This window comes from Equus asinus, chromosome 27, assembly GCF_041296235.1.
Source record: "Equus asinus isolate D_3611 breed Donkey chromosome 27, EquAss-T2T_v2, whole genome shotgun sequence".
Taxonomy (NCBI): domain Eukaryota; kingdom Metazoa; phylum Chordata; class Mammalia; order Perissodactyla; family Equidae; genus Equus; species Equus asinus.
Genome location: NC_091816.1, coordinates 5,145,095 through 5,172,189, shown reverse-complemented (window position 1 = coordinate 5,172,189; position 27,095 = coordinate 5,145,095). Strand labels below are relative to the sequence as shown.

At 36.0% G+C, this 27,095-nt stretch overlaps 1 protein-coding gene across 1 annotated transcript in view; it reads right to left on the bottom strand.

The window, feature by feature from the left end:
- LOC106826238 (disintegrin and metalloproteinase domain-containing protein 5-like) overlaps window positions 1-27,095 on the bottom strand; it is a 195,648-nt gene that overhangs the window by 64,719 nt on the left and 103,834 nt on the right. Inside the window, exons 6-7 of the mRNA XM_070499713.1 lie at window positions 23,317-23,500; window positions 13,868-13,963 (exon numbers count right to left, since the gene is read on the bottom strand). Coding sequence (XP_070355814.1) covers window positions 13,868-13,963; window positions 23,317-23,500 — 280 coding nt within the window. The remainder of the gene's footprint in view (window positions 1-13,867; window positions 13,964-23,316; window positions 23,501-27,095) is intronic.

The following is a 27,095-nucleotide window of genomic DNA, read 5'->3' as shown; positions in this document are numbered from 1 at the left end:
ATTTTTTGAGAATGGCAGTTTCCTGAAATTGCTTCTGGATCCCAACTTAATTTTAAAAGCATTCTCAGAGAGTGACATCACAAGATGGTGGAATAAGAATTCCCCTACTCCTATTTCCCCTTAGCAACAACAACTTGACAACAATCCATGGACAAACACACCTTTGTGGGAGCTTTGGGATCCAGGCACATGGTGAAATCCTAGTGGATTCTAAGACTGAAGAGAGACAATTTAAAAAGGCAGACCCTCACCCAGGCAGATAATGCATATGGTCCCAGCTAAAGATATGTAAACAGCTCCATATCCCTGAGGACTCAGCTACAGCCCTGTTTGGCAATGATCCTTCTAAAAGCACCATATGTCAAGGGGCCCAGGAGGACTCACATCCAGTCATGCCATAGGTAACAGTCCCAAATATGGACCCTGAAATACCCGTGAATTGGCCATGATCCAGGAGCACTTGTAGGTGATCACACCAAACTTAGTTTGACTGTAGATTTTGAAACGTCCATGTAACTTGGCTCTAGCTTCTCCCAGCTGCAGTCTGAAAACAGTCCTACTGGCCTGTAACTATGCAGGACACACTCCCAATGCACTACCAAAGATCCAGAATGGGCCCTATACTCAGCTCCAGCACAGCATACCCTCCCCCAGTCACAGTCCCAAGCAGTCCAGTTGGCCCTGGGACCTAGCAGGAAACACTGCTATCTGTGTTTAGGAGTCCAGAAAGGGCCCATATTAGATGCCAGCTACCATCCAACTGCAATCAACTAATAGTCCTTCTGGCAAAGGGTTCCAGCAGGAGACTCTCCTTTCTTCATTCCCAGAGATCCTATAAGATCCCTATACTCAGCTTCAGCCTCTCCCAGCCCTAGTATATGAACAGTTCTGCTGGTGCAGGGAGCCAGCAGGAAACATTCCAGAATATACCTAAGAAGATCCTGAAATGGCACAACACTTGGATCCAGTCACTCTAGCCATGGTCAGAGAGCTGTCTAGTCCACCCAGAGACCTGGCAGGAGACACATCCATCTATGTCTCTAGATCCAGGTCTGCAGACCTCAGTCTTGGTCATGGGCCCTGAAACAGCCCAGGGACTCATTTCCAGCCACTCAAAGACATGGTCAGGGCCAGTCCTGTCCACATGGGAACTCACTCTGTGATCTGGCAGGAGGTCTCCTAGGAACGTGGTGGGAGTCATACCCATCCACATACCTAGTTATAGGCCCCTGTCTGAACAGTCAACTGTGGACCCTTAACTAGGCCCTTGTCCCAGTGTCACCTTACTAAACATGGTATTGGAGGCAGTCCAATACACCCAGGAACCAGACAGGATTCATGCCTGCCCAAAATCCTGGTAACAATCTTACCAACTGCACACTCCACTATAGACCCAGCAACAGCTTTGTAAACTGATTCCAACTCAGCATAATTAATTCTGGAGGTAATCCCATCAGCCCAGGAACTAACAGAAGATCTTTACCTGCAGAAATCTGTAGAAGTCTGTAGAGACAGAAAGAGGTGCTTGCTCTTTCAAATGCACAAACACCAACCCAAGGCTACACAAATTACAAAGAATCAGGCAACTATCACACCAGTAAATGAAACTAGTAAAGCTCCAGTAACTATCCACAAAGAAATAAAGATCTACAAATTGCTTTATAATAATTCAAAATAATCATCATAAAGAAACTCAGTGGAATACAAGAGAACACAGAGAGACAACCAAATAAAATCAGGAAAACATGCAAGCACAAAAAGAAGTAAGAAAGAAACAGAAGCCATTGGAAAGAACCAAACAGAAATCCTAGAACTTAAGAAAACAGTAACAGAAATGAAAATCTTAATAAAGGGATTCAACAGCAGGTTGCTCATGCAGAAGAAAGAATAAGTGAACTTTAATACTGTTGATTTGAAATTAGCAAGTTAAAGGAACAGACAGAAAAAACAATGAAAAAGAGAGAATAAAGCCAACGTGAATTATAGAACTTCATTAAGCAAATGAACATTCGCATCATGGGAGTCCCTGAAGGGGAAAACAGAGAGAAAGGAGTAGAAAGATTAATTAAAGAAATAATAGCTGAAAAGTTCACAAATCTTGAGAGAGATATGGACAGCAAGGAACAGAAAGCTCAAAGGACCCCAAGCAAAAATTACCATGGATAGAAAACTGAAAACTGGATAAAAAGAACCCCCACAACAAGGGCCAGTCCTGACTAAGGTGGAAGAAGTAGAAATTCCTGCTGGAGAGAAAAAAAGCCACCCTTGGGAGCAGCAGCATTTTTCAGCTGGCTAGGCAGGAGCCATCCTAAGATACACAGCCCATCCTGGAGGAATGAGGTCCAGAGCAGGGACAGATACTGCTATAAACATCCTTCAGACTCAGCCCAACTGAGACAAGGGTCTTACTATCTGGCTTCACTGGCTATGAACTGCAGCAGGGAATACCCTCAGAAAAGCTATAAGAGGAAAGTCAAAAAGACCCGGGTCTCAAAGGGCCCACGCACAAACTCACCTGTCTCAGCAAATTGAAATCACCAGAGAGAAGGCTGACAGTCCTTTGGTGAAAAGAGACTCAACTGGTGGGCTCTGGGGGCTTCTTGGTGAGAGGGGAGACCTCTCCAAAGACTGAGATATTGGTGGGGGTGATTGTTCTGACCTAGTCCAGGCATGCTACACAGACCCTAGTAGATGCCATTGAGTTTCTTCCCCTGGCCTGTTGGCACAGGGGTCTGCCACACCCACTAGAGTGCAGATTTAATCCAGTTCAGCAGGGGCACACAGCCTGCCCTAGGGACAAGCCCCACCCAATAGCAAGGCCTCAGGCTACTTGTCAGCCTGGATTGACTGTGTGCCTTGATACTCTACAGGCAGGCGAGTGTGTCTGCCTCTGTGGGGCAGGGCCTGTGTGAGGACCAGGTGAACTGTGGGGGGGGGGGCATTGGTGGACAGGTGGGGGCCTCTGCAGTTGGGCACTGGGGTATGCTCCAGGGGGTTGGGAAGTGTGCATGGACCAGGACTGTGTTGATGGCATGTCTGGTCCTGTGGGAGGATGAGGCCTATCAGTAGCAGAAGAGCTGTGCTTCACAAATAGTCATAAAAAGGATCAGCCCCACCTTCCAAAGCCTGAAACCATTGAGTGTTCTCATGTCCAGGGTCAGCCCCACTCAGCACACTCCTAAGAGAACTGACAATAGCCTTGTAGGCCTCTGGCCTTCAGCAACCGTAAGCCCCTGAGCCTAGCAACCATCTACAGTGGGTACCTAACCAATTAACAGGAAAATTGCAACAGAGGTGTGCTGTCAGACCTTGTAGCCAATGGCACTGAGGCTCCGCAAACTGGATTTACACACAGCTGGCCAGGGAAGGAGAGACTAGACTCCCTGGGTACCTGCATTAGGAGCAACCCTGCCACAACAGAAGGATACAAGCAACCCACAAAGGGGTCACTCCTGGATCATTTCAACTGGTGATGAGAGGAAAGCACACTGCTGGGCCTCAAAAGGGATATCTTACATAAGGCCACTTCTCCAAGGTCAGAAGACATAGCCAACTCACCTAATATGCAAAAATAAGCACAGAGAAAGATGCATAATGAGGAGACAAAGGAATACTTTCCAAGCAAGGGAACAGGACAAAACTGCAGAAAAAGAACTAAATGAAACAGAAATAAGCAACCTACTTGACAAAGAGTTTAAACAAAATCTCATAAGGATACGCACAGATATTGGGAGAAGACTAGATGAACACAATGAGCTCATCAACAAAGAACTGGAAAATATAAAAACTGAACCAATCAGAAATGAAGAATACAATACTGGAAATTAAAAATTCACTAGAGGGACTCAATAGCAGCGTAGAGGATACAGAAGAATGGATCAGTGAGCTAGAGGAGAGACTAGAGGAAATCACCCAAGCTGAACAGAAAAAAGAAAAAGGAATTAGACAGAATGAGAACAGTCTAGGAGCACTCTCGGACAATATCAAGCACACTATTATTCATATTATAGGCATCCCAGAAGGAGAAGAGAGAGACAAAGGGGCAGAAAATTTATTCTAAGAAATAATAGATGAAAATTTTCCTAACCTAAGGAAGGAAAAAGACATCCAAGTACAGAAAGCACAGAGAGCTCCAAACAAGCTAAGTTGAAAGAGGCCCACACCAAGACACATTATAATTAAAATGTCCAAAATTAAAGATAAAGAGAGAATCCTAAAAGCAGCAAGAGAAAGGCAACAAGTGACATACAAAGGAAAGCCCATAATGCTAGCAAGGGACTTCTCAGCCGAACCCTACAGGAAAGAAGAGAACGGCATGATGTATTTAAAGTGATAAAGGAAAAAACCTACAGGCAAGAATACCTTATCCATCAAGTTGTCATTCAGAATGGAAGGTGAGATAAAGACCTTCTCAGACAAGAAAAATTAAAGGAGTTTATCACCAAGGAACCAGTTCTACAAGAAATGCTGAAAGGACTTATTTAAGTGGGAAAGCAATGACCACAAATAGGGATAAAAACATTATCAAAAAAAAAAAAACCCCAGGCAATAAAATCACTGGTAAAGGTACAGATATAGTAAAGGTAGCACATCAACCAACTGTGAAGACAATATGAAGATTAAATGACAAAAGTACCAAAATTACCTATTTCAATGATAAGAGGGTAATGGATAGACACAAACAAGAGATTATATATGATTTCAAAAACACAATATGTGGGAAGAGGGGAGTGAAAAAGTAGAGCTTGTAGAAAGAGGTCGGGCTAAAGAGTCTATGAACTCGATATAGACTGTTATATACATAGAATATTAAATAGGATGCTCATGGTAATTACAAATCAGTAATCTATAGTAAGTAAGCAAATAAGTAAGACAAAAGAAATCAAACATACTACTAAAGAAAGCCATTCAAGCCACAAGGGAAGAGAGCAAGAGAAAAATAAAGGAACAGAGAAGAACTACTAAAACACCAAGAAAAAAATAAGAAAATGGCAATAAATATATATTTATCAATAGCTACTTTAAATGTCAATGGACTAAATGCTCCAATCAAAATGCATAGGGTGGCCAACTGGATAAAAAAATGATCCATATATATGATGTATCCAAGAGACACACTACAGACCTAAAGACACAAACTGAAAGTGAAAGGACGGAAAAAGATATTCCATGCAAATGGAAAAGAAAAGAAAGCAGGGGTAGCAATACTTATATCAGACAAAATAGACTTTAAAATAAAAACTGTAACAAGAGAGAAAGAAGGGAAGCTCTTAGTGTTAAAGGGAACAATCCAACAAGAATATATAACACTTCTAAATATCTATACACTCAACATAGGAACACCTAAATATATAAAGCAATTATTAACAGACATAAAAGGGAGAATAGACAGTAACACAATAAGAGTAGGGGACTTTAAGACTCCACTTACACCAATGGATAGATCATCCAAACAGAAGATCAATAAGGAAACACTGGTTTTAAATGACGCATTTGACCAGACGGACTTAATGGATATATATAGAACGTTCCATCCAAAACCCACAAAATACACCATCTTTTCAAATGCACATGGGACATTTTCCAGGATTGATCCCAAAACAAGTACCAATAAATTGAAGAAGACTGCAATAATACCATGAATCTTTTCTGAGCACAAAGGTATGAAACTGGAAAGCAACTACAGGAAGAAAACAAGAACAGACACAAAAATGTGGAGATTCAATAAAACGCTACTGAACAATGATTGGGTCAATGAAGAAATCTAAAGAGAAAAAAATTCCTGGAGACAAATGAAAATGAAAATACAACATGCCAAAATCTATGAGATACAGCAAAAGCGGTTCTAAGAAGGAAGTTTATAGCAATTCAGGCCTACCTTAACAAAGAAGAAAAATCACAAATAAACAATCTAACAGCACATCGAAAGGTACTGGAAAAAGAAGAACAAACAAAGCCCAAACTCAGCAGAAGGAAGGAAATAATAAAAATCAGAGCAAAATAAACGACTAAAAAAAATAGAAAAAATTAACGAAACCAAGAACTGGTTGTTTGAAAAGATAAACGAAACTGACAATCCCTTAGATAGACTCCCCAAGCAAAAAAGAGAGAACGCTCAAATAAATAAAATGAGAAATGAAAAAGGAGAAATTAAAATGGACACCTCAGAAAGACAAAAGATAATAGAATACTATGAAAACCCATACGCCAACAAATTGGATAATCTAGAAGAAATGGATAAATTCTTAGAAACGTACAACCTTCCAAGACTGGACCAAGAAAAAGTAGAAAATTTGAATAGACCAATTACTACTAAGGAGATGGAAACAGCAATCAGAAACCTCCCAAAAAGTAAAAGTACAGGACAAGATGGCTTCCCTGGTGAATTTTACCAAACTTTCAAAGAAGGCTTAATACATATCCTTCTCAAACTCCTCCAAAAAATTGAAGAGGAGGGAAAGACTTCCTAACTCATTCTACGAAGCCAACATTATCCTGATAGCACAACCGGACAAGAAGAACACAAAAAAAGAAAATTACAGGCCAATATCACTGATGAACAGACGTGCAAAACTCCTCAGCAAAATACTAGCAAATCGAATACAATAATACATTAAAAAGATCATACATCATAATCAAGTGGGTTTCATTCCAGTGATGCAGGGATGGTTCAACATCTGCAAATCTGTCAAAGTGATACACCACATTAACAAAATGAAGAATAAAAATCACATGATCATCTCAATAGATGCAGAGAAAGCATTTGACAAGATACAGCATCCATTTGTGATAAAAACTCTAAATAAAATGGGTATAGAAGCAAAATACCTCAACACAATAAAGCCCATATATAACAAACCCACAAGAAATATTCTCAATGGAGAAAAACTGAAAGCTATCGCTCTAAGAACAGAAACCAGACAAGGATGCCCACTGTCACCACTGTTATTTCACATAGTATTGGAAGTCCTAGCCAGAGTAATCAGGCAAGAAAAAGAAATAAAAGGGATCCACATTAGAAAAGAAGAAGTGAAACTGCCACTCTGTGCAGACAACATGATTTTATATCAAGAAAACTCTAAGGAATTCACTAAAAAACTTTTAGAAATAATAAATGAATACACTCAAGTTGCAGGATACAAAATCAATGAACAAAAATTGGTTGGTTTCTACACACTAACAACGAAGTAGAAGAAAGAGAAATTAAGAATACAATCCCATTTACAATTGCAACAAAAAGAATAAAATACCTCGGAATAAACTTAACCAAAGTGGTGAAAGTTCTGTACAGCAAAAACTATAAAACATTGTTGAAAGAAATTGAAGAAGACACAAAGAAATGGAAATATCTTCCGTGCTCTTGGATTGGAAGAATTAGCATAATTAAAATATCCACACTTCCTAAAGCAATCTATAGATTCAATGCAATCCCTATCAAAGTTCCAATATTTTTCACAGAAATAGAACAAAGAATCCTAAAATTTATATGGAACAACAAAGACCCCAAATAGCCAAATGATTCTTGAGAAAAAAGAACAAAGCTGGAGGTATCACACTCCCTGATTTCAAAATATACTACAAAGCCATAGTAACCAAAACTGCATGTTACTGGCACAAAAACAGACAGACAGATCAAGGGAACAGAATTGAGTGCCCAGAAATAATCCAACACATTTCTGGACAGCTAATATTCAAAAAGGGAGCCAAGAGCACATGATGGAGAAAGGAGAGTTTCTTCAATAAATGGTGTTGGGAAAACTGCAGCCACATGCAAAAGATTGAAAGTAGACAATTAAAGACTTGAATGTTAAGACCCAAAACCATGAAAGTTCTAGAGGAAAACATAGGCAGTATGCTCTTTGACATCCATCTTAGCAGCATATTTTCAAGTACCAGGTCTGACTGCGCAAGGGAAACAAAAGAAAAAATGAACAAGCACAAATACATCAAACTAAAAACCTTCTGCCAAGCAAAGGAAATCATCAACAAAACAAAAAGACAAGCAAACAATTAAGAGAAGATATTTGCAAACTATATATCAGATAAAGGGTTACTATCCAAAATATACAAAGAACTCATACAGCTCAACAACAAAGAAACCAACAACCCAATTAAAAAATGGGCAAAAGATCTGAACAGAGATTTCTCCAAAGAAGATATATGGATGGCCAACAGACATATGAAAAGATGCTCAACATCATTAGTATCAGGGAAATGCAAATGAAAACTACAATGAGATATCACATCACTCTGGTCAGAATAGTTATAATTAACAAGACAGGAATCAACAGGTATTGGAGAGGATGAGGAGAGAAGGGAACCTTCATACACTGCTGGTGGGAGTGAAAACTGGTGCAGCCACTATGGAAAGCAGCACAAAGTATCCTCAGAAAATTAAGAATACATCCACCATATGATCCAGCTATCCCACTACTGGGTATTAATCCAAAGAACTTGAAAACACAAATGCATAAAGGTACATGCACCCCTATGTTCACTGCAGCATTATTCACAACAACCAAGACTTGGAAGCAACCAAGGTGACCATTAAGGGACAGATGGATAAAGAAAATGTGGTATATATACACCATGGAAGACTACTCAGCCATAAGAAATGATGAAATCCAGCCATTTGTGACAACATGAATGGACCTTGAGGGTATTATTCTGAGTGAAATAAGTCAGAAGGAGAAAGTCAAATACTGTATGATCTCACTTATAACTAGAAGATAAAAACAACGACAAACACACACATAGCAATGGAGATTGGACTGGTGGTTACCACAGGGGGAGAGGGGAGGGCAAAAGGGGTGATTAGGCTTACATGTGAGGTGATGGACTATAATTAGTTTTTGGGTGGTGAACATAATATAATCTACACAGAATTCGAAATATACTATGATGTACATCTGAAAGCTATATAATGATATAATCCAATGTTATTGCAATAAAATTTTTAAAAATGGCAAAAAAAACCTTAAAGCAAACATTGACAGAGTAAGGGAGAATCAGACAGCAGTACAGCAGTAGGGGACTTCAATACCCTACTTTCAACACTGGATAGATCAACCAGAAAGAAAATCACTAAGAAAATAGTGGACCTGAATAACACTATAGACCAAACAGACCTTAAAGATATATATAGAACATTATGCCAATAGGTACAAAATACACCTTCTTGTCATGCACACAGGGAACATTCTCCAGGAGAGAATATATGTTTTTCCACAAAGAAATTTTTAAGAAACTTAAGAAGATTAAAATAATATCTAGTATCTTTTGCAACAACAGTGGTATGAAACTAGAAACCAATAACAGAAGGAAAACTGGAAAATTCACAAAATGTGTAAATTAAACATCACACTCCTGAACAACCAATGGATCAAAGAAGAAATAAAAGAGAAATAAGAAAGTATCTTGAAATAAATAAAAACAAAATAACACCATATCAAAACATATGAGACACAGCAAAAGGAGTTCTGAGAGGTAAGTTTATAGTAATAAGTGCCTACCTTAGAAAAATAAAGATCTCAAATAAACAACCTGACTTTACACCTAAAGGAATTAGAAAAGGAAAAACAAACTAAGGAGTGGAGTTAGTAGAAGGAAGGAAATAAAGATTAGAATGGAAATAAATGAAACAGAGAACAGGGAGACAGTCAGAAAAAATTAAAGAAACTGAGAGTTGGTTCTTTGAGAAGATAAACAAAATGGCAAACCTTTAGCTGAACTGATCAAGAAAAAATGAGACAAAACTCAATAAAGGAAAATTATGAATTAAGGAAGGGAGACTAAAACTGATACCACAGAAATACAAAGGATTGTAAGAGGCTACTATGAACAACTGTATGCCAACAAATTGCATAACTTAGAAGAAATGAATAAATTCCTGGAAACAGACAACATAGCAAGACTGAATCATAAAGAAATGGAAAACTTGAACAGACCAATCACAACTAAAGAGATTGAATTTGTTAGCAAACCTCCTAACAAAGAAAAGCCCAGGACCAGACAGTTTCAAAAGTAAATTTTATGAAATATTTAAAGACTTGATACTAATCTTTCTCAAACTCTTCCAAAAACTTATAGAGCAGGGAATACTCCCAAACTCATTTTACAAGGCCAGCATTACCCTGATACCAAAGACAGATAAAGACACTACAGGAAAAGAAAATTACAGGCCAATATCCCAGATAAATACAGACACAAAAATTCTCAACAAAACACTAGCACACCAAATCCAACAGCACATTGAAAGGATCATACACCATGATCACATGGGATTTATCCCTGGGATGAAAGGATGACTCAACATACAGAAATCAATAAATGTGATATACCCCATTAATAGAATTAAGGGTAAAAATCATATAATTCTCTGAAGAAATGAAGAAAAAAATTTGATAAAATTCAACACCCTTTTATGATAAAAGCTCACAACTATTTGGGTATAGAAAGAACATACCTCAACATAGTAAAGGCCATGCATAAGAATCCTTTGCTAACATCATACTTAGTAGACTAAATCTGAAAGTTTCCCTTTAAGATCAGGAACAAGACAAAGATGTGCACTCTTACCATTCTTATTCAATATAGTACTGGAAGCCCTAGCCAGAGCAATTAGGCAAGATAAAGAAATAAAAGGAATTATGGGGCCGGCTGTGTGGCCAAGTGGTTAAGTTTGTATACTCCGCTATGCTGGCCCAGGGTTTCGCCAGTTTGGATCCTGGGCGCAGAGATGGCACCCCTCACCAGGCCACGTTGAGGTGGCATCCCACATGCCACAACTAGAAGAATCTGCAACTAAGATATACAACTATGTACAAAGGTGGTTTGGGGAGATAAAGCAGGAAAAAAACAAAACAAAACAAAGATTGGCAACAGCTGTTAGCTCAGGTGCCAATCTTTAAAAACAAAACAAACAAACAAATAAAAAGAAATAAAAGGAATTCAAGTTAGAAAGGAAGAAAATTCTTTGTAGATGACATGATCTTATATTCAGAAAATCCTAAAGAAGCCACAAAAAAACTGTTAGAATTGATAAATTCAGTCGAGTTGGAGGATACAAAATCAAACCATAAAAATAATTTGCATTTATATACATTTACAATGAAAGATATGAAAAAGAAACTTTAAACATCCCATTTATAATAGTACCAAAAACAATAAAATACTTAGGAATAAATTTAACCAAGGAGGTGAAAGACCTGTACACAGTAAACTATTAGACATTAAAGAAAGAAACTGAAAGAGACACAAATAAATGAAAAGATATCCTGTGTTCATGGATCAGAAAAATTAATATTGTTACAATAACTGTACTATCAAAGCAACCTATAGATTCAATGCAATCTTTATCAGAATTCCAATGGTATTTTTCATAAAAACAAAAAGCAATACTAAAATTCATATGGAGCTACAAAAGACCCCAAATAAACAAAGCAATCTTGAGAAAGAAGTACAAAGCTGGGGCATAATACTTCCTGATTTCAAACTATGCTACAAAGCTATACTAATCAAAACCATATGGTATTGGCCTTAAAACAGACAAACGAAAGGACAGAATTGAGAGACCAGATATAAAATCACACATGTGTAGTCAACTAACCTTTGACAAGGGTGCCAAGAACACACAATGGGGAAAGGATGATCTCTTCATTGAACGATGTTGGGAAAACTGAGTATCCACATGCAAAGGAATGAAACTGGACCCTTATACTACACCATAAACACAAATTAACTCAAAATGGATTAAATACTTAAATGTGAGACCTAAAATCGTAAAACTCCTAGAAGACAACATCTTTGATAACGTCTTGGCAATGACTTTTTCGATATAACACCAAAAGCACAAGCAACAAAAGCAAAAATAAACAAGTGGGACGACTACATCAAACTAAAAAGTTTCTGCACAGCAAAGGAAACAGCTAATAAAATAAAAAGGCAACCTATGGAATGGGATAAAATATTTGCAAACTGTACATCTGATAAGGGGTTAATATTAAAAATATGTAAAGAACTCACTTACCTCAACAGGAAAAAAACCCCAAATAGTCTGATTTAAAAATTAGCAAAGAACCTTAATACACCTTTTCCCAAAGAAGATATTCAAATGGCCAACAGGTACATGAAAGGGTGCTCAAGATGACGAATCACCGGGGAAATGCAAATCAAAACCACAATAAGATAGCACCTCAAACCTGTTAGAATGGTTATTATCAAAAGATAAGAGATATCAAGTGCTGGCAAGGTTGTGGAGTAAAGGGAACCCTTGTGCACTTTCTTCTTTTTGAGGAAGATTAGCCCTGAGCTAACATCTGCTGCCAATCCTCCTCTTTTTGTTGAGGAAGACTTGCCCTGAGCTAACATCCATGCCCATCTTCCTCCACTTAATATGTGGGATGCCTTCCACAGCATGGCTTGCCAAGTGGTGCCATGTCCACACCCGGGATCCGAACCGGTGAACCCCGGGCCACCAAAGCAGAGCATGCGCACTTAACGCTGCACCGCCAGGCCGGCCCCTTGTGAACATTTGGTGGGAATGTAAATTGGTACGGCCACTATAGAAGAGAGAATAGAGGTACCTCAAAACATTAAAAATAGAACTACTATTGATCAAGGAATCTCCTTTCTGGGCTTATATCTGACGGATATAAAATCAGTATCTTTAAGAGATTTATGCACCTACATGTTCATTGCAGCATTACTCACAATAGCTAAGACATGGAAACAACCTAAGTGTCCATCAATGGATAAATATATTTTAAAAATGTAGTGTATGTACACAATGGAATAATATTCAGCCATAAAAAAGAAGGAAATTCTGCCATTTGCAATAACATGGATGAAGTTTGAGGGCATTAAGCTAAGTGAAATAAGTTAAACAAGAGAAAGATAAATACTATACGATATTACTTATATGTGGAAAGTAAAAAACCCAATCTCATCAAAACAAAGCAGATTCTTGGTTGCCAGGGGCCGCTAGGTGGGGCAAATGGGAAGATGTTGGTCGAGGGTACTAGTTTTCAACTATAAAATGAATAAGTCTGGAGATATAATGTACAGCATGTTGACTAGAGTTAACAACAAGGTATTATATACTTTAAAGTCGCTAAGATAGCACATAGTTCCCACTATGTGAAGTGGTGAATGTGTAAACTAAACTTACGTGGTAATGACTTCACAATATACACTTAGATCAAATCATTATGTTGTACACCTTAAACTTACACAATGTTGTATGTCATATCTCACTAAAGTTGGGGAAAATTTTTTAAAAATATAAAAGCATACTCCTCCAATCTTACAGATGTTTGCCATTTACTTTGTTCAGGAATTTCTTTTTATGCTAGATTCCAGTGAATTGTGCTGGATGTGGGGTAATTATTCAGGAACTCTTTAAATGCTTTCAATAAAGAGGCACAGAATGATTGTAACAATAATTGCATGACTTATAAAGGAACAGAGGACTTCACTAGAAGACAGTGAAGAGAATTTAGCCAACACAAAGAACTAATTTAACTTCGGGATCCCATGTAAGATAGGGTGTTAGAAAATAAGACCTGAAGTGTTGCTCCAGGTATATGTTGATCAGAGAGAAATCTCAGTGGGTATAAGAAAGATTTGTAATGAGATATAAAAATGGGAAGTCAAGTTCAAGAGAAGAAGCATCCGGCACTACATACATGTGAGTCCTGGAAATGATAAATTACTGAATGGACTGAAGTGTGACAGTGGGTCCAATGTTGCTTGGACATGATATAATGGGAAGGAGTGAATATGCTATATGACATGTTTTCCATCTCCCTGAAATAAGGGTTTCAAGAAAGTTAATCTGAGCTATTCTAAAATACAGGTTGCCTCTTACCTTGCAATCACTTGTGCAGCATTCCCCAGAACCACAGTCTTTACCCTTTTTCAACGAACACGTTCTAGGATCACAGCAGGATTTATGAGTACAATTCTGAAAACAAATGCTGTGTTAATCATGCATGATTGGGTACCATCAAATAAAGCTGCAACACAGAATTTCTTTCAAAGTATGATGCTTTTCGTAAATTCATAGTTTCAGTAATCCTGTTCTTTATATAAGAATTATAGAAATCAACACCTCATTCACTAGTTTGTAAAAGAAATGTGTTGTTTCACTACACTCCATATAACTTGAACAATATTAAAATACTACTGTGGAGTCAAAGCCTTAGAGGAAATAGTTCATAGATACCTTGTTAACTACTATTGTCTTCAAACCTTTTCTTATATTCTTGCTTTTATAATAAATTATATAAGCCAAATCTATTCACATGTAGAACTTCTCTGATGTGAAACTGTCAAAAGCAACATTCAGACTCTGGGCTTCTCTCTCTGAAATGGCAAAATCTCAAACCTCAACCCAGAAAAAGTGGTCCAGAGCTAGTCTGGTCTATCCAGACCTGGTTTCACTGGGATGGTGGCCCCATACTTACTTTGATCTTCTAAGAGTCAGGGCCTTCAATCAGCTTTTCTACTCTTAAATAGCAAGTTTGTTCTAAATTATGCAGTTTACCAATATCAGAAGTTTGAGTTTTCTGGTGTTTTGTTATTGGCATTTTTTGCTGGTATTTTCAGTAAACAGCTTGACCATAGGCAGCAGTATTATACTTTTAAAAAGATTTTATTTCATATATTGACTCATGCACTCAAAGTTTAAACATTCTTTTGTTAGCTTTTTTTTCATACTGTTTGTTTTAATCAAATGCTCTCTTCCTTTATGATTTGATGCCTTTACTTAATGTTATATTTGGGTCCCTTTCTCTTTATTTTTTGCATATTTATTATAGGTTTTTGGTTTGTGATTGCCATGAGGCTCATACATAATAACCTACATAAACAGCAATCCATATTAAGTCAGTTGTCTCTTAAGTTGGCCTTATACTTTTACTCCCCTCCCCTACATTTTGTTTTTGATATCATACTCAAACTCCTCTTTGTATGTGTATCCCTTGACTTGTTATAATGGAGATATATATTTTTAGTGCTTTTGTCTTTTTACCGTAACACTAGCTTTATAGATGGTTGATCCACTACTTTTACTGTATTTTTGCCTTTACTGGTGATATTTCTTCTTTGATAATTTTCTTATTGCTATTTGTGGTCTTTTCTTTTCCACTTAAATAAGCCCTTTTAATATTTCTCATAGGGCTGGTTTATTGGTGATAAACTTTTTTAGTTTCTGCTTGTCTGGGAAAGTCTTTATCTCTCCTTCCATTCTGAATGATAACCTTGGCATGTAGAATATTCTTAGCTGTAATTGTTTTCCTTTCAGAACTCTTAGTATGTTGTGACACTCCCTTCTAGCCTCTAAGGTTTCTGCTGGGAAGTCAACTGATAGTCTTATGGGGTTTCCTTTGTATGTAAATAGTTGCCTTTCTCTTGCAGCTTTTAGGATTCTCTCTTTGTCTTCAATTATGGACATTTTAATGTGCCTTGGTGTGGGCCTCTGGGTTCATCTTGTTTGACCCCCTCTGTGCTTCCTGTACCTGGCTGTCTGTTTCTTTCCTCAGGTTAGGGGAGTTTTCAGCAATTATTTTTTCTAATAGATTCTCTTCCCCTTTGTCTCTCTCTCCTTCTGGGACACATATAATACAGGTGTTAGTATGCTTGATGTTGTCCCAGAGGTCCCTTTGACTATTCTCATTACTTTAACTCCTTTTTCTTTTTTCTATCCAGCTAGCGTGATTTCCTCTGCTCATTCATCCAGATCACTGATCCATTCTTCTGTATCATCTACTTTTGTTGATTCCCTCTAGTGAATTTTACATTTCCTTTATTGTATTCTTCAGTTCTGATTGGTTTGTATATTTTCCTTGTTGAAGTTCTTACTGTGTTCATCTGTTCTTCTCCCAAGATCACTGAGCATCCTTATGACTGTTTGTACTCTTTATCAGATAGATTGTTTAGTACTCTTTTGTTTAGTACTTTTTCTGAGGATTTATCCTGTTCCCTTATTTGGAGTATATACCTGTGTCTCCACATTTTGCTTACTTTTCTCTGCTTATATCTATGTATTAAGTAGATCAGCCACATCTCTCAATCTTGGAAATGTGGCCTTCTGTAAGAGATGCCTTATGAGGCTCAGCAACATGCTTCCCTCTCATCTCCTCTTCCAAATGTTCCACGAGTGTCCTGTGTGTGGGCTACATGTGTCCTTCTTTTGTGATGGGGTTGCTCTTGTTACGGGTACATGGGTAGGCTAGGATAGCCCCTCAGCTGCTGGCTGTAAGGCTCAGCCATGTGTGGCTGCTACAGTCACCTCAGTCACTTTATTGGGTGGAGCAAACTCTTGCACTGTTGCTTGCAAGGCCCCCAGTGTGACTGGTTGCTAGGCTCATGGGCTCACAATTGCTGCAGGCCTCTGGTGAGGCTCCTTGTGGTACATGGCTATTGTCAGCTCTCTCAGCAGCACAGATGGTTGGGGCTGGCCCTAGGCATGGCAGCACACAATCATTTCAGGGGTTAAAAGGCAGGGATGATCTCTTTTGCAGCTGTTAGAGATGGCCAGCAGCACAAGTCTGCTGCAGCTGACATGCCCCACTGCCTACAGGCCCACACACCCTGGCAACACTGGCCTGAGCCACGCACATACTCCACCAAGGCAGACCCACTCACCTAACTGCTGAGACCCCCACAAACCTCACCCATATGGGCCCAGAAGTTCCCCAAGGGCTTGTTGGTGGGTTGGTGCAGTCCTGGGGTGGTTGTCTGCCTGGCTGAGCTGGATTAAATTGGTGCTCTAGTGGGCAGGGAAAACTCCTGCACTAACAAGTCAGAAGAAGAAATCCAATGGTATCTGCCAGTGTCCATGTGAGCATGACTGAAGTAGGTCACAATAATGGCCACCGCCAGTGTCTCAGTCCCTGGGGAGGTGGGCCCAGCTGCCTCCTGCCTCTCTGAGATGCTCTAGGAGCTTAGCAAGTGAGTTTCTTTTACCAAAGAACTATGAAGCTTTCTTTTTGGTGTTTTTGTGTTGGTTTCCAGAACAGGTGAATCTGTACATGGGCCGTTTAAGAGCTTTTCTTTCTCTGAAGTTCAATAGTTTTTCTGGGTGTATTCTCTCATTGGTTTTCAAAGCTAATAAAGCCAAGTGTCATGGGAACTAATCTCAGTTATGCTGAATTCAAAGGCTAGGATGCCTACTGTGGCATAGCTCTCTTGCTCAGATCTCTCCACTCCTCTTGGAAAAGCTTCTTACCTTTACAATTGCTCCCAGTCATGAAGAACTATGGCTAGGATGTGCTTCTTTTCCTTAGCCAGGTGTATTTCTGCTTCTTCCCCCTCTGTCAGTGTTGTCCCTTGTTGTGGGGGTTCTTTTCATCCAGTTTTCACACCTCTCTCATATGTAATCATTCCACAGGTAGTTGTAGATTTGTTACATCCATGAGAGAAGGTGAGTTCAGAGTCCTCCTACGCCACCATCTTCTCAGAATTCTCAAGTTAATTGCATGATGAGAGGTCAAGGTTTATTTTATTTACATGGATATCCAATTCACACAACACTTTTGTTGAAAAGATTTTCTTCACCCATTAAATTGCCTTATTATATTGGCAGAAAATCAATTGACCACATAAATATCATTTTATTTCTGGATTCTCTATACTGTTCTATTAAGCTATATATTTATGCTTTGGTCAATATCACATTGTCTTTATCATAGCCTTACAGAAAATTTTGAAATTTATAGAAACTTCGTGTATGTGCTCCACCTTTGTTCTTTTTCTTTTAATTGCTTTGTCTATTCCAGGTCCTTTGCATTTCCATATAAGTTGTAGAATCACTTTGTCAATTTCTACCAAAGATCAGCGGAGTTTAGACTGGGATTGTGTTGAATGTATAGACCAATGTATGTAGAGTTAAAATCTTAATAATATTGTGTCTTCCAATCCATGAAACTGGGATATGTCTCTGTTCTTCCAATCTTCTTTCATTTCTCTGAGCAATTTAAGTTTTTATTTTACAGGTCTTGCACATATTCTGTTAAAATTTCTGTATATGTGTTTCATGTTTTTTGAAACAATGTATATGAAAGTGCACTTTTTGTTTCACATTCCATTTGTTTATTGCTTATACATAGAAATCCAACTGAATTGTTTTAGATTTACCTTCTATCCAGTGACTTGCATTCAACTAATTAGTTTTGGTAGCTTTTGGGGGAGATTGCTTAGGATTCTCTAGTCACGTGGCCAAATTGAGTTTGATTAAAGACAGTTTTACTTCTTCCTTTCAAAGCATATGTCTTTCTTTATCTCGTCCTACTGCAATGGCTGTAGTATCCACTACAATGTTGAAGGAAGTGGTGAGAGTGAACATCTTTGCCTTCTCCAGATATTAAGGGAAAACATTGAGTCTTTCACTAGTGAGTATGACGATAGTTGCAGGGTTTTCAGAGATGTACTTTATTAGAGAGAGGAGGTTCTCTTCTACTCCTTGAGTTCTGAGAGAGGTTATAATGAATTGGCGCTAAATTTTCTCAAATGATTTTTTTCTTAACTATTCTGTTGTTATGGTGACTTACATTGAATGACTTGCATATGTTAAAACAATCTTGTATTCTTGTGATAAACCCTATTTAATCAAGACTTATTAAACTATTTATATGTTGTTCACGAGGAATATTGTTGTGATTTTCTTTTCTTTTAATTTTCCTGTCTAGTTTTGACTTCAGACCAATACTCACTTTCTGAAATGAGTTGCAAAATGCCTCTTTAATCTATTATCAGAAGATCCATGTATAATGGCATTATTTCTTCCATATATGTTTGATAAAATTCACTAGTGAAGTAATATGAATTTGGAGTTACTTTTTGAAAATATGTTAATTACAAATTTAATTTCTTCACTAAATATAGACCTGTTCAAATTTTCTCTTCTTATATCATTTGTGATAATCTGAGTCTTTTAAGAAACTTGCCAATTTTACCTAAGTTGAAAAATTTATTTTTGTAGTTTTTAATATTTCTTATTTTTAATGTATGTAGAATATGTAGCAATGTGCCCTCTTTCATTCCTGATACTATTAGTTTTTGTCTCATTTTTCTTTCATCAGCACAGCGAGAGGTTTATTAAGTATATTGATTTTTTCCAAAGCACCAGTTTTTATTTTCATTGATTTTCATTCTCTGGTTTCTACCTCACTGATTTTTGCTTTTATCTTTATCACTACTTCCTTCTATTTATTTTGCATTTAATTTAGACTAATATTCTAGTTCCCTAAAGTAGCATTCTAAATAATTTATTTCAGATGTTTTTTATTCTCTATTATAAGCATTTAAAGCTTTATAGTTTACTCAAAACACTGTGTTAAGTGAATCTCATAGGTTTTGACATGTTTTCATTTGCATACTGTTAAAATATATTCTAATTGCCTCTGTGATTTCTTCTTTGAGTCATGGGCCATTAAGAAGTGATAGCTTATTTTCCAAATATTTGGGGGCTTTTCAAGATATCTTATTATTCTTGATTTCTAATTTAATTCTCAATGCAAAATAACTATGTTGAGATTGACTTCATGGCTCAGAATATACTCTATCTTGATGAATATGTCAAGTGCACTTGAAAAGAATGTTTTTATTTAGTTCTTAAATATAGTATCCAGTAAATATCAATTATATTAAGGTGGTTGATAGTATTGTTCAGGTCTTCTAGATCCTTACTCACTTTTTGTCTAGTTGTTCTATCAACTGCTGAGAGATCCAAAGTAAACCTCCAAATACAATAGTGGATTCTCCCATTTCTCCCTTTAGTTTTATCAGTGATTGCTTCATGAAATTTGAAGATCTAATATGTGTATGTGTTTGTGTGTAAATATGATGCATTTTTATAAATTTAAATGTATATTTATTGTTGTTATATCTTCTTTATATATTTACCTTTTTATCATTTTAAAAGATTAGTATATCTGTGTGTTTACTCTTTATACTAATATAGTCACTACAGCTCTTTTATATTTACTGTTTGCTTGTTATACCCTTTTCCATTCTTTTTTTTTTTTTTTTTTTTACCTTACAGGGCATTTGGGCTTAAAATGTATCTTTTACAGATAGCATGTAATTGATTCTTGATTTTTATCTAGTCTGACAATCTGTGCCTTTTGATCAGTGTTTTGCCTATTTACATTTAATATAATTATTAATATGTGTGTATTTCAATTTGTCATTTTGCTGTTTGTTTCCTAGTTGCCTTGTCTTATTTTTGTTCCAGATTCTTCCTTTCTTGCCTTATTTTGTGTTTGAAGTATGTCCAGTATTTCATTTTGACTTCTCTATTGGTTTTTTAGCTATATCGCTTTGCATATTTTTTTAATATTTGCTCTAGTATTTACAGTAAGTATTTTTAAAGTACATAATGCACTTAGAGTTAATACTTATTTTTTTCAGGTAAATTATGGAAACTCTGCAATATTTATTTCAATTTACCCTTCCATCTTTAGTGCTATCATTGTTATTGTATAGACGTAGCTATACAGATACACATAAGTAGATATACACGTATATGTGTATGTATATATGTATTTCTGTCCATATGTATATACACATATGTACATATATACATATGTGTGTATATGTACACAAATATACACATATCTATGTACATATGTATGCATATTTATATGTGCATGTGTATGTGTATTTATGTATGAATGCATAGTATATAAGTGTGTATATATATTTACCTATGTGTGCATGTATATAGCATAGCCAAATAAAGAGCAGAAAAGAGAAAACATACACATACTTATTGATATTTACCCACATATTTAGCATTTCTTGTGCTCATCTTTCTTTCTGTAGATCAAACAATTATCTTCTGCTTTGGCTTTCAGCCTGAAAAATTTCAAATTCTTTGAATTTTTTGTTGGGCAAGTTACTGGTGACATATTCTCTCAGCTTTTGCTTAACTGAGAATAACTTTATTTGGTTCCATTTTACAGGATAATTTCTTTGGGTATAGAATTTTTGGTCGTTGATTTTTTTTTCTTTCAGCACTTTTGTCATTCGAAAGTCTACTGACCTCCATTATTTGTGATAAGTCAGCTAGATTTTGTATCATTGCACCGTATATCTAATGTGTCTATTTTTAGGCTGCAATGACGGTTTTCTTTTATATTGGGGCTTTGGGAGGTTTTACTTTGCTGTGTATAGAATTGGTTTTCTTTGTGTCTATCTGCTTGTAGTTATCTGAGTGTCTCAGATATGTAAATAAATGTTTTTCTTCAAATATGGAAAACAGTAAGCATCATTCCTAAAAATATTTTGTTTCTGCCACACTTCTCTTTTCTTTATCTTGAAATCCAATTACAGGTATATTGGGCTACTTAACACTTCCTGTCAAGTCCCTAAGGTTTTGATCATTTTTCTTCAACTTTTTTTCTCTCTGCTCTATAGATTATATAATTCTTATTGTTCTACTGTCAGGTTCATTGATTCTTTCTTCTGATATCTCTTATCTGCTTTTGGGCTCATCCAATGAATTTTTCATTTCAGTTATTGTACTTTTCACTTCTAGACTTTAAGTTTATATGTTTTTATAGTCATTTATCTGTTGAGATCCCAAACTATTCACTCATTATATTAATTTTTCCTTAAATTATTTGAGCATAATTTCCTTTAATTCTCTAAAAACATTCAAAATAACTACTGTGAAGTCTTCATCTGCTAAATACAATATCTTGGACTTCTCAGAGTCAGTTTCCCTTAACTGCCCATTTTCCTGAATGTTGTTCACACTTTCCTGTTTCTTGGAATGTCTAGTAATTTTTGGTTAATAAGTTAGACATTATAGATGAAATGATATAATGACTGTATCCAGTTGTGCCCTTCTGGAGATTTGCTTTCCTTGCAGGGAATTAAGTTGCCTGGGAATAAACTGTAAACTTTGTCTCCCCCACAGTGTGCAGCAGCTATCTCTGCTCAACTCATACGGCTGCCAGCCACTGAATTTTTAGCTTGATTCCCTGATATAATGTAGCATTCAGCTAAGGATTTAGGCAGAGATAGCACTTAGATTTCAGAATACAATCTTCTGTAGTTTCATTGTTTCTGAAGATTCCCCTTTAATTTCCAATTGCAGTTCCAGTCTCAGGCTCTATATTCTGATATCTGAAACCAATAAGCCATCAGATTTCTGCTGCCTGAGTTGCATGTAGTTGGGAAATATTCTCTAAAAAAACCCCATCAAACTCACAGAGCTCCCCTGGTACACGTGTGTCTTTCAAGAGCCTCACCCTTCTTTTCTGCCCCATGGAGTATTTCTGGTCCATGCATATGTATACAGTTAATAATCAGATTTTAGGACTTAAACTTTCACAATTCTCTCACTTTCAGGATTTTCCCTTAACTTTCTAGTGGCTCTCATCTCTGAACTCTATTCTCTGCCACATTGAGTCAGGAGGGCTGCAGTTTTCCACAGCCATTTAATTTGGCCACAGCTGTGGAGGTGGAGGAGCACCCTTAGGCTAGAAAGACACAATTCTTACCTATTCCAGCTGCAGTTTTTCAAGAGTAAATTCCCCTCTGGCTTCTTTCTTCTATTAGATGTGTTCTGATGCCATTTAATAATATATATATGTAGCATATGTAAATATATATATTTGTATATAATATACATTTTTTATATTTTAATTTATATGTATATACAATATATTCCATATTTTACAAGTACCATCTCTGACAGTTTCATTATGACTACTTCACTTTGTTGTCAACACCTTGTCTATCATCTCTCATCTTTGTTTTGATTTGATCTTAGTTCTATATTTTTTCAAGTACTTTTTTAGCAGTGTCTTTATTAAACGTGTTCTTAAACTCGTCTATAGTTTTATATTTTCTACAAGTGACATAATTAATTTTCAAATATTTTTAATTGGCATCACCTGTCAATACAAAACATTTTCTCCCTATTTTAGCAAACTATGCATTTTGCTATCCCATTGGTAATAGTCTATAGTCTTTAGATGTTCTCGTCTGTTTTTGTTACTGCTTATTATTAAAGGTAAACTTCTTCAACTCCTTAGACACTGTTTGTGAAAACTAATTATAAACTTGGAGCTGAAGTATACACTAAAGAAAGTCAGAAGGTAATATCTGAGGACATTGAAACATTATTTAAAGAACCTTTGCTCTGCACTTCAAAAAATAGCAAACAGGAGACTTAAAGGCTTCCATATTCCCCAAAGTTGTTTATAAAATTCATTTTCCTAAAAGACAAGGTCTTTACCATCTTTCCCAACTACTATACACATATATAGGAAATGAAAAATCTTTGAAAAACTTTCTACTAACCTCAAGAGTGCCACAGTCACATTGTTCACCTGTTTCCAAGATTCCATTGCCACATACCTTCCTCTGTTTGTAAACTGGTGTATCAGGAAGGATATTATGAAGACACTTAAGGCCAGAATGTGAAGCAAAATGTTTAAAGTCATCCAAGCTACAGGTACTAAAGTCCTTTGCACCCCCAGAGTACCTAAAATATCAAAAAACATCAGTATGACAAACATTACTGCTGTAGATCTTTGCATTTCACCAAATGTATGCTATTTTGAAGAGAGACTTAAAGAGCCTTATTATTCATGGAAACAATAAGCACACTTATAAAAACACTGATTGCATTGCTAACACGTTTTAAGACATTTTTTACATTTCATCAAGAAAATTCTTGTAATAAAAATTAAAAATTCCAAAACCTTTTTATTGCTACCCATCTTGTTTAAACAAGACCTATTATTTATCTATCCTATGACCTTTATTAAGTCTTTAAACATAGGAACTGTGTTATTCTTGTTTACCTTCCCAGTGCCAAACAACAGAATCTTACATTTTTGGCCTCAGTGTTTAATATACTTTTTATTCACTTATATCCTTTTTGTACTTTTTCTGTAAATACTGATATGATCACGTCTGTATTAACTTTAGTAGCATATTTCAGAGCTTTTGCTCTCCAGAATTAAACATTTTTCAAATGAAAGTCTGTTATTTGAAGCACACTATGGGAGAGGCCACAGGAGTGCCTGCTCTGATGGAGTGAGGGCTGTTCGCACTTTGGTAGCACCTCAGCATCCAACTGAAACACTAGAAAGAATATGATTTAAGAGTAAAGACTATGCCCTAGACCAGGAGGTGACAAACCTTTTCTGTAAAGGGTCAGATAATAAATATTCTAGGCTTATATGTAATATACTCCATTGCAACTACTCAGCTCTGCCATTGTAGTGCAAAAGCAGCCATAAACAATATTCAAACCAATAAACCTGGCCATATTTCAATAAAATTTTACTTACAAAACAAGCAGCCAGCCAAATTTGGTCTATGAATTGTTGTTGGTTGACCTCTGCCTTATACTAAAATCTACTCTATATCAATTTTAACAGAGCCTAAATTCAAGTTCTGACAAGATACCTAGAGGGGAATGAGTTGGGAAGTTCAGTCCTACCAATTTAGAGGGATCCTGAAATACCTTGAGTTTTCCATAGATCCACACTAACAAAGCATAAAAGCAAGCATATAAAAATCAAAATGATTAGCCAATAAATGAATTACCTGGTAGAAAAATAATCAATGACTTTCAGAGGAAAGTAGGGGAATCCACGCTCTCTATTCTGTTATCAACAATATCCAATATGCTAATAACAATAATGGACATATAAAGAAATAAGAAAATGTGATCTATAGTCAATAAGAAAAGCAGCTAATAGAAATCAACACTGAGATGGCAAAGGTAATAGGTTTGGCATACAGATAGTTAAAAGCAGCCACTGCAAATATACTTAAATAATTAAAGAAAAATGTTTAAATAAGTCAGAAAAATTACTGTCTTACAATTCTAGAGCAAATAAAACTAATTGTAAATAGAAATCAGATCAGTGGTTGTCTGGGGCAAGAGAGGAAAGTAGAAGGAGAGCCAAGGGTCACAAAGAAACTTTCTGTGGAGATGGAAATGTTGCATAGCCTGACTGACACTGTGGTTCAGAGATTTACTTATATTTGTCAAACGTCATAAACTCATACACTTAAAGTGTATGAATTTCATTGTGGACAAATCATACCTCAATAAAGTTGATTTTTTATAAAGTATATAAATAAAACTCAAAAAGATGGTGAAATAATATTCTCTGAGAAATGATTTATCACAGGGGAGAAGAAATAAATTTAGTTATTATCTACTTTTGTGCCTTTACAAAAATTGAGGATATCATGGATTCAATAATCAAAGGATAAAGTGAAATAATGACAAAATATACTGAGCTGATTAAGTCATTATTGGCAACATATTTACTGAGCAATTTTCTAGGATAACTGGTATGTAGTAAAAAGTAGACCAAGTACCTGTTGAGGGCAAAAAGTATGAACATCAGAAAATAAATATGTGAAATAAGTCAGATAGTTATTGGAATGATGAAGAAAAATAATACAACATAACATACACGGGAATAAAAGATACTATTTTAGAAGAGAAGACATTTATTTTTTTAAAAAAATACTGTAGCTAACATCATACTTATCATGAAAAACTGAACGCTTTTCCCATAAGATTGGTAACAAGGCAAGAATATCCACTTTCACCACATCAATTCACATTGGATTGAAGTTATTTCAAGTGCAATTAAGCAAGAAAAAGGAATTTCATGCAAATAGATAGAAAGGAAAAAATAAAACTGTTCTTATTCATGGATGACAAGATCTTGTTTGTAGAAGATCTTAAGGAATCAACAAACAAAATCTCCTGGAACTTCTAATGAGTTTAGCAAGTTTGCAGCACAGAAAGTTCACATACAAAAATCAATTATATTTCTATGTACTAGCAATGAAGAATCTGAAAATGAACTTAAGAAAACAATTCTATGCATAAGAGCAAAAGAAAATAATAAAATGCTTCAGGATAAATTTAACAAAACAAGTACAAATCCTGTAAACTGTAAAATAATGTACATTGCTGAGAAAAATTTTAAAAGACCTAAGTAATTAAGACATATGCCATATTCAAGTATCAAAAGACTCAATACTGTTAAGATGCTGATTCTCCCGAAAATTTAGCTATGCAATTGAATAATGCAATATTTATCAAAATCACAGGAGTTTTCATAAAAATTGGAAAGCTGATAATAAAATGTATATGAAAATGCAAAGGACCTAGAACAGCCAAAGCTATTTTGGAAAAGATGAAAAAACTTGGGGACTTGCACTACCTGATTTCAAAATTCAATATAAAGCTACAGTAATAAAGACAGTATGCTTTTCCATAAGGGTAGGCATACAGGTTAATGACACAAAATAGAGATTCCAATAAAAATCCACGCATTTATGTTCCTTCTATTTTTTGACAAAGTTGCCTAAGGCAATTAAGTGGGGGAAAGGATGAGTCTTTTCAACAAGAGGTATTGGAATACTTGGAAATCCGCATAGCCAAAATAAAAATAAAGTTAAGTATACACAATAAACTAAAAATGGATCATAAAACTGCATATAACAGCTATAAAACCATGATGCATAAAAGAAAACAACTGATAAACTGTACGTCATCAAAAGTAAAAACATTTTCTAAAAAAGGCACTATATGGAGGAAATATTTGGAAGTAGTGTACCTGATAAAGGACTCACAGCAAGAATATATAAATAATTCTTACAACTCAATAAGAGCATGAAAATCTCAATCTTTATTTACAAAAACGAACAACAGTTTTGAATAGGCTCTTCACCAAAGAAGATATACAAAACTATTAAGCATGAAAATATGTTCAATATCATTAGCCTCTAGGGAAACGCAGATTAAAACCAATGAGATAAAACTACATATCCACTAAAATGATTCAGATTAAACATACTGAGCATACAAAGTCTTGGTGCTAATGTGAAACCACCAGGACTGGCTATATAATTTGTGGGAAACAATGAAAAATGGAAATCCAGGGCCCCTTGCTAATAAGGTAGGGGGAAAGTATTATTTATGATACTAAAATAAAAAGTTTTTTCCTTTCTTCAGCAATTTTTCTCTCTCAATGGGTCATAGTATCATTTATTTGCAATTTAATGTATTTCAAGATAAAAATTTTTAATTTAAATTA